Source organism: Macrobrachium nipponense, chromosome 11, assembly GCF_015104395.2.
Source record: "Macrobrachium nipponense isolate FS-2020 chromosome 11, ASM1510439v2, whole genome shotgun sequence".
Classification (NCBI taxonomy): domain Eukaryota; kingdom Metazoa; phylum Arthropoda; class Malacostraca; order Decapoda; family Palaemonidae; genus Macrobrachium; species Macrobrachium nipponense.
Window position 1 is genome coordinate 58755909 of NC_061087.1, and position 18244 is coordinate 58774152.

The following is an 18244-nucleotide window of genomic DNA, read 5'->3' on the forward strand; positions in this document are numbered from 1 at the left end:
CGCCCCCCCCCCGCGTCCCGAAGGAGCAGGAGGACCAGCAGAAGGAACCCTCCCCCGTCCCACCGAGGTGAGACGGGTCCCGAGAAGCTCCCGAGGGAGACTTTCTTAGGAGGGAGGAGGCAAACCTTCTCTTCCTCGGCTGTGAAGCCTTAGAAGTCGAAGGGGAAGAGGCGGCAGCCGACGACGATGAAGAAGATGAAGACGACGACGACGACACTTCCTCCTCTTCTTCGTCAGCTTCCTCAGGACAGACGTAAGATCTGCTATCCAGGGCGGAGCCGGGGCTGCTGTAGCCGAAGCCACAGGGCCCGGACGCACCTGTACAGACAGACCAAAGTCTGGGTAGTACCACCATGAACAGGGACGACGTCAGCAGGTATGAGCATCTCAGGAACAGCAGGCACAGCCAGCACAGCATCGGTAGGGGGAGCCAGCGCAGCAAGGCGGGCAGCCACGCAGAACAACCAGCGCAGCAACGGCAGGGACAGCCAGGCGCAGCGAACTGCATGGACAGTCAGCCCAGAATCGGCAGGTACGGCAGGCAGCACCAGAAACACAGGAAGTGGAGCAGCAGCCAGCAACATCCTGGTACCGGCGGCAGGTCCAGGGGCGAGCTCTAGGGCAGCGGAAGTGTGGTCTCGGCAGCGCGGCAACCACGAGCGGCGGCGGCACGCCCCCCTCTCGGTACGGCGAACGGCACTTCACAGCGGCTGTAGGCAAGACTGTTACCACGTGAGGCGAGTACACCAGGTGAGGAGGGACGTCGTCACCTGGAGCGTGGTCACCACTCCATGGGTGACCGCAGTAGGCCCAGACATAGAACCGCAGCCCCTGGACACTAGCACGCCCTGCAAATGGAAGGACGCCCATACCTCACCAAGGTCCACCCTCGTGGCAGTAGCACCTGCGGAAATAACAGTAGTAGTGATTAGTGGGGGGGAAGTCCCCTCGCGCGGGGGGGTGAGCCCCACACGAACGAGTGGAAACCCCGAATACAATTGTATATCGGGCACCGAGCGCCCTCCCCGCGCTCGACGGATCGGGCGAGGAGAAGAACCCAGATAACCTCCCCCCCGAAGGGGAAGGGCCATCTGTGGGGGAGCTGAGCGGGGGGGGGGGGGGGGGGGGATTCTCGTTCCCCACCCCCGCACAGCACCCATGTACCCAACAATAATAATAAGAGCCCGAGAGCAATCGTGCCTGAATGCAAGGGCATAAGGATCAATTCCCTGACTGAGCGGAACTTGAACCAAATAAATATTGATGCAATCAATAATAAAGGAATAAAATGAAAAAGAATCTTGCATTACGATTCACTTCACAATGAATAAGGGCTCGGATCGAGCGCATTTGCGCCCTCGGTACCGAGTGCAAGGGTAAAAGGCTCCATTCCCGATTATGAACGGAAACCTTGATCCATAATGAATTGATGCAATCAAAAATATATATGAAAAATGAAAAAGAATACTGCGCTTGCAATTTCACTTCATACAAAATAAAAAGGGGAAGGATCAATTCCCGGGAAATAGCGGAAACATTGATCCAAGTAAATAATGCAATCTCAATAAAATATGAAAATGAAAAAGAACTGCACTTGCAATTTCACTTCATTCAAATAAATAAAAAGGGGAAAGGATCAATTTCCAGGGTAAGAGCGGAAACTGATCCAAAATGAGTATTGCTACAATCAAAATAAATATATGAAAATGAAAAAGAATACTGTACTTGCGATTCCACTTCCATACAGAATAAGTTTTCGTGCGAGCGCATTCGCTCGGCAACGAGCATACAGGTCAAAAAAATATAAATGAAAAGGGTACTTACTTACGATTTTCATCTACACATTTCCAACCAAAATATAAGCTCGGAGCGAGCGCTCTCCCGCCCTCGGCACCGAGCATACACAATACGAGGATCATTTCTGGGAAAAATGAATTCCCCACCCGCACTTACGCCCATTCAGTCCCGGCACTCGGGTAATCGGAGGGCGTGGAGAAACCAAGATCCTTTAATTCACAATTGAATTCAATGGAAATAAATATGAAATGATTGTACTTACAATTCAGTTTCACTAGATAAATAGAAAAAGAAAAAAACACAACCATGCGAAAGCAACGACGATGAAGCGGGCAGAGAGCGATGATCACGTCTACACGCCAGCAGGCCGAAAGCAAAAGTGGTTTGTTTACCTCCCAGTCGCTCGCGCGCGCGCCTGTCGGACAAGCAGTTAACTACCGAAACCCTTGTTCGAAAGCTTACGACCTATCCAGCTGCCGCTAGTACCTCCTATTGTAAAAGGAACCGAAGGTTTGTATGCCGTGTCGGAACAACTGACCGATTAAGTGGATTCAAGCTGTCCTCCACGTGCCGGAGTGAGGGATAACCCAAGTCAGACACAGGGTGAAGAGCGAGCCGTCAATGGCAAATGCATCTTAAAATAAATTATATAGGGTACTGCTCAAGTGCAATCGAGACCAATTAGTATGGAAGACCAATTGGTGCAAGAAAGCAGGGAATCATCACGCGGCTGGCGAGCCAAGAAGAGGCGGCACGGGAACAGCAACGCACGTGTTACCGCTCACACATATAACCTAAGATAACTTGGCTTAATATGCCAAAAACTGTCTCAAAATTATCTCAAATATTAAACGCAGTACTTAGATGCAGAAGCTTGACGATCCATGTTGATGAACAGATTGGATAAATCCAGACGAAAAAACACAGCACAAGGAAAAAAACGCATGTGGTGTGGAACGATGCTATCGAAAGGAATGAAACAAAGGCGCTAGTTGTAGTAGTAGCGGGTAGCGGGGCCTTGGATCGGCTCCTCCTGTAGACGAGGGATATTGAGAGAAGGGGAGAGTCTAAATGGCAAGGGACCTCTGGTAGTGGTTTCCACTCACCCCAGATACCATAACGACACCTTTATTAAAGGTGGAGCGAGCCACCCGTTTTCTCTAGCATTACTATTTTAGTTTTTCTCTGGTAATTATAGCAATATTTTACCTTAGAAATGAACAATAAAGGAAAGCATTTCATGAAGCGACACAGGCTGAGCACAGAAATATATATAATATATATATATATATTATATATATATATATATATATATATATATATATATATATATATATATATATATATATATATATATTCAATATATAAAATATATATATATATATATATAAATATATATATTTATATATAGATATATATATATATATATATAGATATATATATATATACTATATATATATATATATATATATATATATATATAATATATATATATATATATAATATAACATACATATATATATACATATTATATATATATATATATATATATAAATATATATATATATATATACACAGTGGTACCTCGAGATACGAAATTAATTCCGTTCGAGACGGCCTTCGTATTATGAGTTTTTCGTAACTTGGAAAACACATTTTCATGTAAAATGGCTAATCCGTTCCAAGCCCTCCAAAAACACCCCAGTAAATATATTTCCAGGCCTAAAACACATGTTCTAGGGTTACGACGGAAGAAATATGACTCTAAAAAAGGCAAAATACTGGTACATACTTGAGTAAATATTCAACTGCATGTAATGTTCAACCTCATTTTACTGCATATATTAGGACTTTAGCATATGTCCCTTAGCAATAAGCCTAGCCTATGTTAGCGGTTGCTACTGTAGCCTAGTCTATGATTCTGACATCTAAACCTAAGAGCTAAAAGCTTAGAATATGCCAATAAAATGTATAAATAATCAGTATGTACTCATTTCAAATAATTATTAATTAATCATTAACATAATACACAAATAAACAAAAAAACAACCTTCCGATCGATTGTTTACATCCAGCTCTTACCCGTCTTAGAGTATCGAACGAGCGCCAAGCAATCATTTTTCCTAGCACACAGTAAGCCATAAATTGTCATAGTATCTCTCTTCAACTAATGAAACCACCAAACAGTATAATAACCATTCATTTCTATTTCCTTATTCTATCTTACCTAATGAAGATACGAGTTACTGACAGCTATAATGAAACATGCGTATACGTAACGTAATAATAAAACAGAAGAAGAATTCTAAAAAATACGTATTTGTTGGCAGTCTGATTTATTTTATATTTTATGATATCTAATTCACAATTTTTTTTATTAAATGTATTGCATGTACTCACTTCAAATAATTATTGAGTAACCATTAATATAATAAACAAAAAACAAAAAAAAAGCTTCCAAACGTCTGTTTACATCCAGCACTTACGAGTATCGAACGATCACCAAGCAATCACTTTTACACAGTAAGCCATAAATTTTCATTATCTCTCTTCAACTACTGAAACTACCAAACAGTATAATAACCATTCATTTCTATTCTTTATTCTATCTTTACCTAATGTTTTCTTTATTAAATGTATTGCATGAATAAGTTTTTCAATTTACAGCAACCGTTTACCAATAGAATACTTAAAGCACAAGGGGTAGATGCTGACCAATAGGAGAGCAGGACCTTATGGGGTGACTAGCATCAGGAACCAATGGGAGAGCGCGGGAGGATGGTGGCGAGTTTACTCAGTTGGCGGCGCGGGAGTTTTAAAAATTGTTCTCGGTGGTCCGGGCGAATCTCGGGACTTTACAGCAACAACCTTCGTATCTTGAAAACTTTTCGTATGTAGAGCAGTAAAATTTTTCGCATTGGCTTTCGTAACTTGGATTTTTCGTAAGTTGAGCCTTTCGTATCTTGAGGTACTACTGTATATATATATATATATATATATATATATATTATAATATATATATATATATATATATATATATATATATATATAATTATATGTATATATATGTATGTATATGCTTAAAAAAATCACAGTAGATGCACGTGACTACATAAATAAGCGAATTCCACAGGAAAATGATAGTCAGAAATCCAAGCGCTTTCGTCTTTACTAAGACATTGTCAAGGAGCAAATGAAATACAATTGTAGAGAAAGGTCTCAGGTACACAAGATCAAGAATACCAGATGGTTAATTGTCAAAAGTGTAAAAATTAAGAGAGATAATCCAGGATTATCGGATATCACACGGTCACAAACCTAAACAGATTGACCCTAACAGAAATTACAAAGTTTCTTTACAGTCCAAAACATGTAAAAGCTGAATATATTAATTTTGTTGCTTATATTTATCTACAACTTTTTCATTATTTTACTTATATAGTCACTTTTATTCATTATTACCACTGCATTAGATTTATCTGCTTTTGTCACTTTAACTGTTTTGTCTTCTTTAATTTTCTTAAAAGCCTGGAGAAATCTCACGGGTACATTAGGGGGAGAAAGGTTTACACATAGCACCATACACAATACCTTTATACCTTTACAACTATTGATATCATCAGGGCATAGGTTTGATTTAAATTTTTCTAAATAACAAAAGGATTTTGAGATGTCGACACAGTCCAGGTTACCATTAAATACACCAAAGTTTAACCCATATCTCAAAGCCACTGTCGTAGCACTATCCACTGATTTGTCTGATAAATTAATCATGAAGTCCACGTTGGCATGCTTAGTCCAGTCGCTTTCAGCAATAAGATTCTTCAGCTTGACTTGAAGCTTCCTTTCAAGACGGTTGCAGCACTTTCTCAATTTTCCGTAGCAATAATCCATTTTAAGGGCTTGGACCATTTAATGAAACAGTTTACACCGCAATGCACATCCCTACCTTATATGTATGGTTTAGTCAAGACACATAAAATCAATAACCCTATCAGACCAATCATTAGTTCAGTGGGCTCAGTTACGTATAATTTATCTAAATGGCTTGTAAAAATTCTTAATCCTTGGTAGGAAAACATTCTTTCAACACGAATGTTAAAAACAATGTTGATTTTATAAACAAATTGAATAGTTTAAATTTGAATTTTGATTTTGATATGGTTAGTTTTGATGTCTCTTTATTTACAAAAGTGCCTGTAGATGACTTACTTGAATATTTGGAGGAGGAATTAGAATGTCATGACATTCCCTTAAGTGTGGCAAACCTCATTAGTCTCATAAGGTTATGTATCAAAGATAGTAAATTCTGTTTTAATGGGGAATTTTTTTTACAAAAGTTTGGCATGGCTATGGGTAATCCCTTATCTCCTGTCCTTAGCAATATTTACATGGAATTTCTTGAGACAAAACTCTTACCAAGAATTTTGCCCCAAAAAGTTATTTGGTTTAGATATGTGGATGATATCTTCTGTATTTGGCCAGTTCACGAAAATCTCCAGGAATTCCTTAATAATCTCAATAATTTAGTCCCTTCTATAAAATTTACTGTTGAGGAAGAAAGAAATTGTAATTTGAATTTTCTTGATGTAACTGTCCATAGAAATGATAGAAATTTCACCTTTTTAGTCTTTCGAAAATCAACTAACATTGCCTCTTTTGTTCATTATTACTCCAATCACCATCAAAATGTTAAATTCTCTGTTTTTTCTGGGATGTTTCTAAGGGCTTTATGTGTCTGTAGCCCACAGTATTGACGCTGAAAATTAAAAACTATTTATGATATTGCAATGAAAAACTTAAATACCCAAGGACCTTTGTAGATGTGGCATGGAAAAGAGCTAGAAAACATTTTATTCAACTAATGACAAACTTGAATTTAGTAAGCATAACATTCTAAATTACCCTATGATTTAAGGTTTTTAGATAATCCTAGAATTTTAAAGTTTTCTTTTTAACATATGTTGTTTTCAGTAATATTAATGTCAAGAGTTTAGTAATCAAAAATTCTCCTAAAGATCTTCCAGGCTGCATATATGAAATTCCTTGCAAAAAGTGTGATAAAGTCTATTACGGACAAACCGGTAAATCTCTTTCACAACATCTCAAACAACATCAATATTCTGTGAGAACTGGGCAAATATCGAATGCATTATTCGTACATATGAGAGATTTAGACCATCCTATTAACTGGAGTCAAGCAAGAGCCTTAATTCCATGTAATGACACAGTTAAAAGGAATATCATTGAATCTTGTTTCATCAACTCAAATAATAAAAATGTTCTAAATTTAAGTCTTGGTGTATTTAAACTTGATGCTTTCATAATGAAAAAAGTTGTAGATAAAAAAAAGCAACAAAATTAATGTATTAAGTTTTTACATGTTTTGGACTATAAAGAAACTTTGTAATTTAGGTTAGGGTCAATCATCTGTTTAGGTCTGTGACCATGTGATATCCGATAATCCTGGATTATCTCTTTTAATTTTTACCCTTTTGACAATTAACCATCTGGTATTCTTGATCTTGTTGTGTACCTGAGACCTTTCTCTACAATTGTATTTCATTCGCTCCTTGACAATGTCTTAGTAAAGACGAAAGCGCTTGGATTTCTGACTATCATTTTCCCGTGGAATTTGCTTATATATGTATATGTACGTATATATGGATATATATATATATTATGTAATTAAGAAAGATATATATATATATATATATATCGATATATATATATATATATATAGATATATATAAGAATATGTATAGTATCTATATATATAATATATATATATATATATGATATATATAATAATATATATATACGATATAGTATACATAGTATATATATATATACATAGATATATATATAGTAGAGATAATATATAGTTATATATATAGTAGATATATATATATAGATAGATATCATATATATCTATATATATATATATATATATATCTATATATATATATATATATAGATATATATATTATATATGAGATTATATATATAGAATAGATAGATATATATATATATATTATATATATTATATATAGATATATAGATATATATATATATATAGATATATAATATATATAGATATATATATATATATATATATATATAGATGATATATATATATGAATATATATTATAGAGATATATATATGAGAGAGATATATAATATATATATATCATATAGATATATATATATAGATATATATATATATATATAGATATATATATATATTATAGTATAGATATACTATATATATATATATTATATACATATATCTAAATATATATCTATATTAATATATATCTATATTATTATATAATATATATATAATATTATATTATATATATAATAATTCTAATATATATAGAAATATATATATGATATCTATATATATATATATATATAGTATAGAGATATATATATATATACTATATATATATATATATCACAGAGACTATATATATATATATAATCTCATTATATATATATATGACATAGTAAAGGTTTAGCTTTCGGGTACAATAAAATCATCCATAACAACAGGTATTTGGGTCACCTACTGTAATAGCGTATTATATACAAATATTATCAAACTTAATAAAATAACAATTAGTGACCAAATGGATAATAATCAAGACCAGTGTTAAATTTGAATTTTTTCCTCTGATGAATTGGAACTCTTGAGCTTGCCTCTGCTATCATTTTCTGAACCTCAGCTCTGAAAGGAAAAAGAAAGATAAGTATTTGTACGCATAAAGCACAAGCATACTATGAGACTGAAAACTAGTGACACTTCACAATTCTTATTGGGGCGAAAAAACTAAAAGAAAATTCTATTGCTAACACCAGTTACTGCATTTCATACAGTGAAACAGTCTGGTCTATTTTGTTAGTGGAGGACCATAAGCATAAAGTAGATAAAATATCACCTCAAGACAGGAGTAAATTTCAGCTGGACATAATCTCCTATTACATATCACAGACAGAAAACAGATGAGAACATAGACAGAAGTAGATGTCACCCTCTCAGCTGTAATGAAATTCACTATTTTCTGACTGTTTTGCACATTGCCTGTGTCTAAAGGAATAAAGTTAAACCCTTATGGTCTAAATAAAGAAGGGCAAAGTTACGGCAAAACATTTTGTCAGTCGCACTGTAATCAGACCTATCCGATGCAAATTATTTAAGTAACTGTACTTAACAGGGAATACCAGCTGCAATAGAAGGAAAACATTTCTCTATTACTCATTTTGTGCTCCACACACTACTGGCATTGGTAAGTAATGACTTCTGCAAGTCTACCTATAAGAAGAGAGGAAAAGCACTCCAACAAAGCAAATTTTCTATCTACAAAAAAAAAAATTTTTCTTTTTTAGTCAAATTAGTACATATTAACACTGCTTACAGAATCAATTTAACTGTCAAGAAGCAATGAAAATACTGAGGTTTGGGTTTATTTTTCCCATTCCTGACAATTAAAATGTGCCTTCAAGCTGGCAAAATCTAAAGGCAGTTTGACTTAACCATAAGTTGCAGAGATTATCTCATGAAAATACATTGATGGTGCAAGCATCTACTCACCTTTTCCCTATTTAGATGAGAAAGAAGTATATATGGGCTCAAAATAACAGCAGTCATAAGGAAACAAATATTCCATGTACAGTATAAGATGAATGAGGAAAGTGGAGAATTCTGATGGCTCAATAGCATTTAGTCTAGTAAGCAAGTATTGCTAGGGCTAAAGACAACACAAAATGATAATGTATACATTGCATGGCCAACAATAACTGAGGCGACCAGATTCATGTAAAGCCAAGTTACTCCTGCTCCCAGGACATGAAACTTCCCTCTATGCAGGAAACTTCCCTCTATGTATGGAATTCATGTTTGTCAAGATCCAAGGCTTCCAAAGACTACAAGGGCAAATTGAGTTCTGATCCTCCTGGCACCTTTCAATATTTTCCGCACGCACACTTCTCTGGCTTTCGTTTTCAGCTAAAGCCTAAATATCTGCTTTAGAATGTGGAGATAGAAGAGAGAGAGAGAGAGAGAGAGAGAGAGAGAGAGAGAGAGAGAGAGAGAGAGAGAGAGAAACTATTGGCCCCAGTTTGGTTGTTACACTGACAGACATCCGTTTACCAAATTAAAATAGTTTTATTAAGAATAATCACATTAAAAAACAGTAGTTTTATGGATGTACGCAATTACATTTCAAGCATAATTGTCATGTTATTATCGTATTATAATATACAAACATAGTGATCAGGCGTCTTTGCATTGATTGGATTAATGTTTACATTATTCCAAATCCATTAGCTGATTGCGTTCTCAACAACATGCACAGCCATTAAGTATTGCTAAATGGAAACGCATCGCAAGAGGTTTATTTTTTTTTTGTAAATTAACTCAAAGCTATGTTTGTTTAAAATGCAACTTTTTATAAACTGAAGTATATATTAGTGTGATTCTACCATTGTAGGATGTTACTTTTTCCTCTTTCAAAACGTTTTGTGGCCTTTACAGTTTTCGTTTCTTCAGCCAAAACTACAACAGTAATTTAGTGGCATACTTTCATACCACTCCTCTCCACTGCATGAAGGATGAATAAAGGTTTATTTTATTTTATTTATAGAATTCATAATTGAAAATCATGAAATTTTCAACAAGTTGACAACTTTAACATAATCCCTAATACTATGTTAGTTAGTTGTAATTGATATAAACAAACGGCAGTTTCTCGATTTCAAGCTTATGTCAGTTACTTGCTGTTGTTTATGCCAGTGTCTTGCACGCAGTAGTATGTGCTGTTATTATAATAATAGTAATGAATTCTTAGACAAATCACCGACTTGGTAAGCCTGATTTAAATGTATGAAGATTTGCATTTAACCTAAAGAACTTTGCTTCTAGGCCTATGTACCAGACTGCCGCAAATAGTTTAGAACCCCCTCCAAAAAAGGGATTTTGAAACGAAGGAAAATCTATTTCTGGGTGATTGGCTCGTGTCGCCCTATGAAATGGATCCTTAATATCATCTTTCTAGGTAAAATTAATCTAAAATTACCAGAGAAAACAAAATTAAGAAATGTCAGTAAAACTGACTCACTCACTCTTAAAAAGAAGTGTCGGTATGGTTAATAGGGGCGAGTGGGAACACTACCACGAGACATTCACCAATTAGACCTTCCAATCAGAATCCCCACAAGAGAGAGCTGATACCAACGGGCGATGCAGCCGCTACTACTACTACTAGAGGACGCCACGGACAGCAGCGCCCCTAGCGGTCATCCTTAATCTAAAAACATCTTGTCCTGCAGGGGGGGCAAACAATACAGGGTGGGTTTCATAGGGCGACACGAGCCAATCACCCAGAAATAGATTTTTCCTTCGTCAAAATCCCTTTTCTGGGCTCAGCTCGTGTCGGCCTATGAAAGAGTACCAGAGAAACAGACAAGATGGGAAAAAAGGGACAAATGAAAAGCAGTTGTAAAATGAGGGATATATATAAGTAAATCAATTACAGCATATAAAACTAAGTACTTAAGGTCTAACTTATTTTAAACAGTAACATAAAAGAAAGTTAGTAATGTAAAGTACTTAAAATACAGTAAACACAGTATATAATAATGCAGTGTAATTTTAACAAATTAGATTTACTTAGATAACTTATTTACAAAATATACAACACTTGTGTCCTACCCTAGCATAAAAATAAGGGTAGGTACACTGAAGTACATTATCAGTACAAAGTGTGGATGTCCCTAGCAAAAAAATAAAGGACAATCCACTAATATGATTTCAGCGGCTAAGGCTAGGATATTCCAGTAGCATGGCGATAGGGTTGAGGCATGTTGGATGAGGTAGGTAGAAAGGAGACCTGGATCTGTACTACAACTACTATACAGTATCAGGAGAAACAATGTTTCCCGCTGCTACTGCTGAAAATTTTAAAGATTCCAAGGACTTTAGATAATGACGTTTAAAAACTGTCGGAGATTTCCATCCAGTATACTTTTTAAGATCCTCAAAGTTCATATGTTTGAAAGTAATTAATTGAGGTGGCTACTCCCCTGATGTCATGTGCTTTTGGGAATGAATCAGGATTGGCTTGTTTAATAGAAGTAAAGGATTTGTTGTCTAATACCTTTTACTGACAAAGTACCACCTTTCTCTCTCTGAAGAGAGGACCTGAGGATCTTGAGGATGTACGAGATAGAAAGGCTCTTAAGTTGATACTGGGCAAAGAGAAGGGTCTTGCGGAAGTGGGATGACTTTCCAAGGGGCCCACCTTGCAAGAGGATCCTCATTTTTAGCCAAAAAACTACGATCCGAGCAAGCAGAACTTCTCCTGAGGGGAGGAATTCCACATGACAGCATCTCTGGATAGAGCCGACAGTTCTGAAATTCTAGCTCCTGAAGCTAGGCTTAATAAGAATAATGTCTTTCTAAGAAGCATTATGAATGTACAAGACGAGTTGTCAGTATCTGAAGCTAGTTTGAGGACATCATTTAAGAACCATGAAACTGCAGTAGGCCTTTGAGAAGGTCTAAGTCTAGCACAGGCTTTAGGAATAGACGTGAAATAAGATTCAGTCAGATCTATCTGAAAACCTAACTGAAAGATCTTCTTCAAAGCCGATTTATGAGTAGTAATAGTGCTAGCTGCTAAACCTTTTTCAAACAAGGATCTTGAAAAAAGGATATAGCTAGATTAACTGTCATGGTTGTAGTGTTTGATTCTTTCAGGAAGGATGCTAATTTTTTAACAGCTGAGTCATATTGTCTAATAGTTGACTCTCTCTTATCTGATTCTAGGAAGAGAATATTTTGTGGATCATATAGCATCTTATTAGCCGCAAACTTCATGAAGTCCATAAAGTTAGGGTTTGAAGAATTCCTGAGGAAGCGAACACAGTCCTCATTTGTACTGATTGTGACAGCTTGGGATTGGGAATCCGTTGAGGTCTGGAGACCCAATTCCAGAAGAAGAGGGTTACCAGTTGCTCTTGGGCCAGTCCGGTGCAATCAGAGCTACTATTCCCTTGAAAGTCCTCAGCTTGCTTAAGACTTTCAAGAGGAGATTCACTGGAGGAAAAACAAATTTTTCTCCACTGATCCCAAATCTAACGACAGGGCGTCCGAGGCATAAGCCCAGAGGGGTCCAGGTTGGGGGCCACATAGCAAGGGAGCTTGTGGTTCGCTTGTGAGGCGAAGAGATCTACTTGGAAGACCTGGGACTCTCCGGCATATCCACTGGAATGACCCTCGTTCGTCTAGGGACCATTCTGATTCCAGAGGGACTGAACGGGACAAAGCGTCTGCTATCACATTTCGTACCCCGCCAGGTGAGTGGCGGACAGATGCCATTTGTGTTTGTTTGCTAGGGCAAAGATGGCTATCATGACATGGTTCACATGCTTGGATTTGGACCCTCCTCTGTTGATGCAATGAACTACCACTGCACTGTCCAAAACTACCTTAGATGAGACTTTTTTGGGGGCGGGGGAAGCAGCCTCTCAAGGTAAGAAATACTGCCATTGCTTCCAGAACGTTTATGTGGAGCTGGCGAAATTGAACTGACCAAGTCCCCTGAACCTGTTTGAACTGAGAATATCCCCCCCACCCGGACAGGGAGGCATCCGTGTGAATGGTTAACACTGGAAGGGGATATTGAAGGGGTACCCGACTTGGCTAAGTTCTTTACTTTTGACCATGGACGGAGTTGATTGCGAAGGATCTGTGGAATTACTGACAACTTGTCTCGAGATTTGGCGTTTGCTCTCGATCGCCAAACTCGATTTAAATCTTTTAGCCTTGCTTTCAGGAGGATATCTGTTTACCGAAGCAAACTGAAGGGACCCTAGGATTCTTTCCTGGTTTTCTCCTTGATGTTTGTTTGCATTTGAGAAATTGCCTGACAGATTTTGCTATTTCCTTCCGTTTGGCCACTGGAATTGACAGATTGTGGGAAGACAAATCCCCAATTGGATTCCCAGCCACTGAAACGAGACTCCGGGGTAAGTCTGGATTTCGTTTTGTTTATCTGGAACCCCATGATGTTTCCAGAAAGTGAACTACCTTTTTGGTGGCTTTGAGACATTCCTCGACGTTGGTGCCCAGATCAACCAATCGTCGAGGTATGCTGCTACCGATGATTCCCTGAGTTTCTCAATTGCTGCACAACCACTTCTGCTATTTTCGTGAATACCCTGGGGCTACATTCAGACCGAAGGGCATCACTTTGAATGAGAATGTCTGATTTCCTAGCCTGAATCCTAGGAATGGGCGGAAGTGTCTTGGCTATAGGGATATGATAAGTATGCGTCTGTAAGATCGATGGAGCATGTGACGGCTCCACGCGGAAGTAAGGTCCTTACTTGCGAGAGGGTAAGCATCTTGAACTTGTCGCAACGAATGAAAGAGTTTTAGCTTTGACAAGTCTAAGATTACCCTTCTTTTTGTTGAGCCTTCATTTGGCACGCTGAATAAGCGACCTTGAAATTTTAGATGCTTGACTCTCGCAATAGCTCCTTTCTGAAGGAGTTCCTTCCTCCGCGTAATCTGTCAATTCCTTGATGGTATTTGGCGGAATGATTTGATTGGAGGAGGATCTTTGATCCAACTCCAACCCAATCCTTTGGACACTATGCTCTGTGCCCAATTGCTGAACCCCCACCTGTGACGGAAGAGGAACCAGCCTCCCTCCTACCTGGGGAGCCTCATTGTTGATGGGCGGGTTGACCCCACCACGCCTCCTCTGAACTGCCTGCTCCTTGTCGCCCTTCCTGCGCCACGCTGGCGAAAAGTAGCCTCTCGCCCTACCTCTCGGTTGCTTGTTAAAGGGAGGGTAGCCCTGACCTTCATACGTTAGGGGTTGAAGGCCGGCGAGAGTGCGTAGGAGGTCGACGGTTGAGATTGAGGAGACAGCAGGAGGATGGGCTGGTTCTGTTTCGAACTAGCAGGTTGTCCCTGTTGGGTAACCGGGACGGCCTGAACAAATTGTCTGCTGTTGCTGGTGTTTCTGGTAAGGCTGGAACCTTTTACCAGACTTCTTTGGTTTCTTACCAGCAGTGGGGACGGATTCTTGCTTCCTCTTGGATGAAATACCCCACCTAGCTCTAAGGCTCTGGTTGATGCCTAGCAGCCTCGTGGTGCACTTCATTTACAGCGGACTCTGGGAAGAGATCCGCTCCCCACATGCTAGAAGCCAGGAGTCTATTAGGCTCGTGCCTAATAGTGCACTCCTGCAGAACGTGCTTTCGGCAATTCCTCCTAGCTTGGAAGAAGTCGAAAGCATCCGTCTGAACCGTCTGAAGCTGGGATTTGGCCAAGATCTTAAATAGGGGTTCCGTAGCATATGAGAGAGCAGCCATTTCCGTTATTATCAGTGAATTGAGGGACTGCCAAACCTAGTTCGCGCGTCGAACTCCGCCTGAATCAAGGAATCAGGCAGCCTTGGAAGCTTCTCGCCAACTGGTCCATGGCCGCAGTCCGGCTTGAGCTTGCCAAGCGTGAACGTGGCTGGCAAGTTCTCCCACAATTCTCCCAAAGGCTGGGAAGAGCGGAGAAGTAGACTCCGCCTCCCTTAGCTGTGGCATGGGCTCATCCCTGAGGACTGCCTGAAGAGTCCTCTCTACTATTTCGTGGCGAACGGAAGAGAAGCCTCCTCTTCCGTCGCAAAAATAGTGAAAGGACTCTTATAGGCCTGGAGCTTGGTGTTTGTGCACTTCCCATTAAATCCTCAAGGCAGTGAACCCATTCCGTTGGGCATGATCCCTACTATAGAGAACATCCTCTCTAGAGATCTTGTCTTCCCTAGTCCCAGCCGCTACGGTCAGCCTAGCATAGCCGATGAAAGGCTGCGTCAAACCCAAACCCGGAGGATAAAACTCGAAGTCCTCAATCCTTCGAGTTCCACACTCCGGGATAGAGATCATACCATCCTTAAATGGAGCGTAGGCGGCTACTCTCCATGGGTTCTCCATAGAGAAAGATGGCAGAGAGTCGTATTGGCGGGAGCTGGAAAATACCAGCACTTGGCACTGGGTGGGGAGACTGGAAGGGGGACCATGAGAGAGCCCAGCTACTCGGTCCTCATTCTCTCTAACACCCTGTTAGAGAGATCTTGGATGGAACTGGCCTCATTGAGACAGAGTGCTCGACAGTTGTGCGAACATCTGCTCAAATTTCGTCCCCAGGGCGGAGCCTTGCCGAGCCAACCATCTCGCCCACCTGTTGCATCACCACTGCTGAGAAAGCAGTGGGATCAAAGGTGCTGGGTCCCGCTCCTCCCACCGGCGTTACCCGGAGTGGATGCGGTGGAGGCCGGAGAAGGCATTGGCTCGGCGGGAGCGCGGAGCCTTTCTCCTTAGAAAGCCTTTGCTTCTAGAGCTCTTCGAGTAAGAAGAAGCTAGGCTTAGCCTCCTTCACCGCGTCAGGCGTAAGAAGTCGAAGACTTCTTAGCCGAAGAAGACGAAGATGACTTCTTAGAAGTCGTCTTAGTTAGAGTCTTCGGTTCTCTCTGTCCCTTCACCTTTGGGGGTACAGAGAGAGCGGGAGAGCGGGTAGGGATCTCAGATCCCACAAAGCCTTGGAAAGAAGCGCTTGAAGAAGGGACAGGAGAAGATCCAGGAACGCCCAAGGAAAGACCTTGGGCGCCCGACACACCTACCTCAACCAACAAATCCTCTGCCCCTACCGCCATAGGCTCAATGTTGAGGTCCAGGGTAGCGACGTCCGGGACCGACTCCTGTGAGGCTACGACCCCGAAAGAATGCTGCAGCTCTTGCTGGATGGAGGCTATGAGAGGGCTGCAGACAAGGGGTCAACATACCCTGTTGACTTGCCCGCAGGGAAGATCTGGACGGCCAGCTTCTTGTCAAGGATGTAAGGCTGGCCTTGGCGGCGTTCTTCCGAAGCCGCCCCACCCACGCTTTCAGGGTAGCAAGGGCGACCTCCCTCACACCAGTAGCCTGAAAGAAAAGGCGAGATGAGCTTCTAATGGCGGAACGGGTTAACAAACTTATGTCTAAGTTGTTAGTAAATTGATAAAGAAGTCTATAATCGACTTCCCACCCCCTCCACAGATGACTGACCAGGTCGTAGCAGATGGCGCAGGCTTTCCGGGTGCCAGACGATCATATCGTTGAATGACGTGGCACATGGGAGCGTGAGACCTGCACTCATCGTGGCGCAGGGGTCGTACAACGTCGCGTTGCATCCCAGGACCTGACAGTTGGTAGCCTGTAAGTGGAAAGATACATGAGTATCAGAAGAACACTTACAGCCTAACAGTTGCTCCGCTGGTGCCGGAGCGAGAAAGTTAGATTAAACCAGAGCCCCGCCATAATACGCGTGGTAACAAGGTTGGTTGGTTGTCCTAGGCTATTGCTCCGCTGGCGGCGGAGACAAGAGATAGAATCCAACCAGGAGTGGTGGTAAAAGGAAACCACGACGAATAATGGCGGGGATGGTAAATAAATGAATAATAAAACTAACAAATCATCGTAAAATTAGGGTATATCCTTTAAAAATAACAGTAATATCAAACCTTTCTCCACCGTCTACTAGAGAGTGCCCGGGTAAGAAGCAAGCTCCCTTCGGTAGCGGGGAGAGATGTAAGGATATAGTAGGCAAGCAACCGACCACTAGTAGTGACCCCCGCCCGCTGGCGGAGCCAGTCATCTATAACCAAAGGTGCCCCGGCTGCGACGGAAGGCTCCGTTCGTTATAGAAAGGGAAGGTGGCTGAGCAACTGGGGAAGGGGGGGGTGGGGGAGGGTCTCGGCGTAACACGGCGGGAGAGAGAGAGGGGGGGGGGTTGGCCTACTCCTCCCGCCTCAACAACTAACCCGCTCGGAGACTCGGTACCCTATGAGTGGTCGCCCTATACCCCCCGCTGGAGGAACCCCTGGCCACCTCAGAGAGAGAGGGAGGAAGGCAACTGAGGTTGTCATGACAACCAAGGGGTCCCCAGCGCCTCCCTATACCTGGTAGGGAGAGGGGAGGGGAAGGGTAAGGTGCGATGGAACACGTGACCGCAAGTGGCCTAAGCCGCGAGCAACACAACCGTGGGGGGCCACGTGAACCAGGCTGTACCAATACATGGGACATGCACCTAGGCTAGCCTAACACCCTAAATAGAACTAAATTTACATCGTAGATGGAAAAGAACACTTTTTAGTAGAAGAAAAAAAGAAGCCCAGGAGGAGGCAAAACTGTTTCGAGACAGAAGCCTACTCGGAGCCAGCGATAGCCGATGAAGAGCAAGAGCCGGGATGCTGGGCTGGAACAATAATAATAGCCCTAAATACCAAACTAAGAGAAATGGTAAAGGGGCTAATCTAGCTAAAACTCGATGTAAAAAACGATGAACGTAATATAGTAAGCCCATAAAGTATAAGACGTCCCCAGTATGGAGACCGGGAATTC

The 18244-nt window shown here is 40.6% G+C and overlaps 2 protein-coding genes across 3 annotated transcripts in view; both read right to left on the reverse strand.

Annotated features, from left to right (window-relative positions):
* LOC135206192 (tigger transposable element-derived protein 1-like) overlaps positions 1 to 18244 on the reverse strand; it is a 197270-nt gene that overhangs the window by 100108 nt on the left and 78918 nt on the right. The gene's annotated exons all lie outside the window — the stretch shown is intronic.
* Positions 8376 to 18244, reverse strand: part of LOC135206210 (small ribosomal subunit protein bS6m-like) — a 64123-nt gene continuing 54254 nt past the window's right edge. For both annotated transcript variants that reach the window (XM_064237561.1, XM_064237552.1), the window contains exon 4: positions 8376 to 8531. In XM_064237561.1, the coding sequence (XP_064093631.1) occupies positions 8423 to 8531 (109 nt within the window). In that variant the 3' untranslated portion in view covers positions 8376 to 8422. The remainder of the gene's footprint in view (positions 8532 to 18244) is intronic.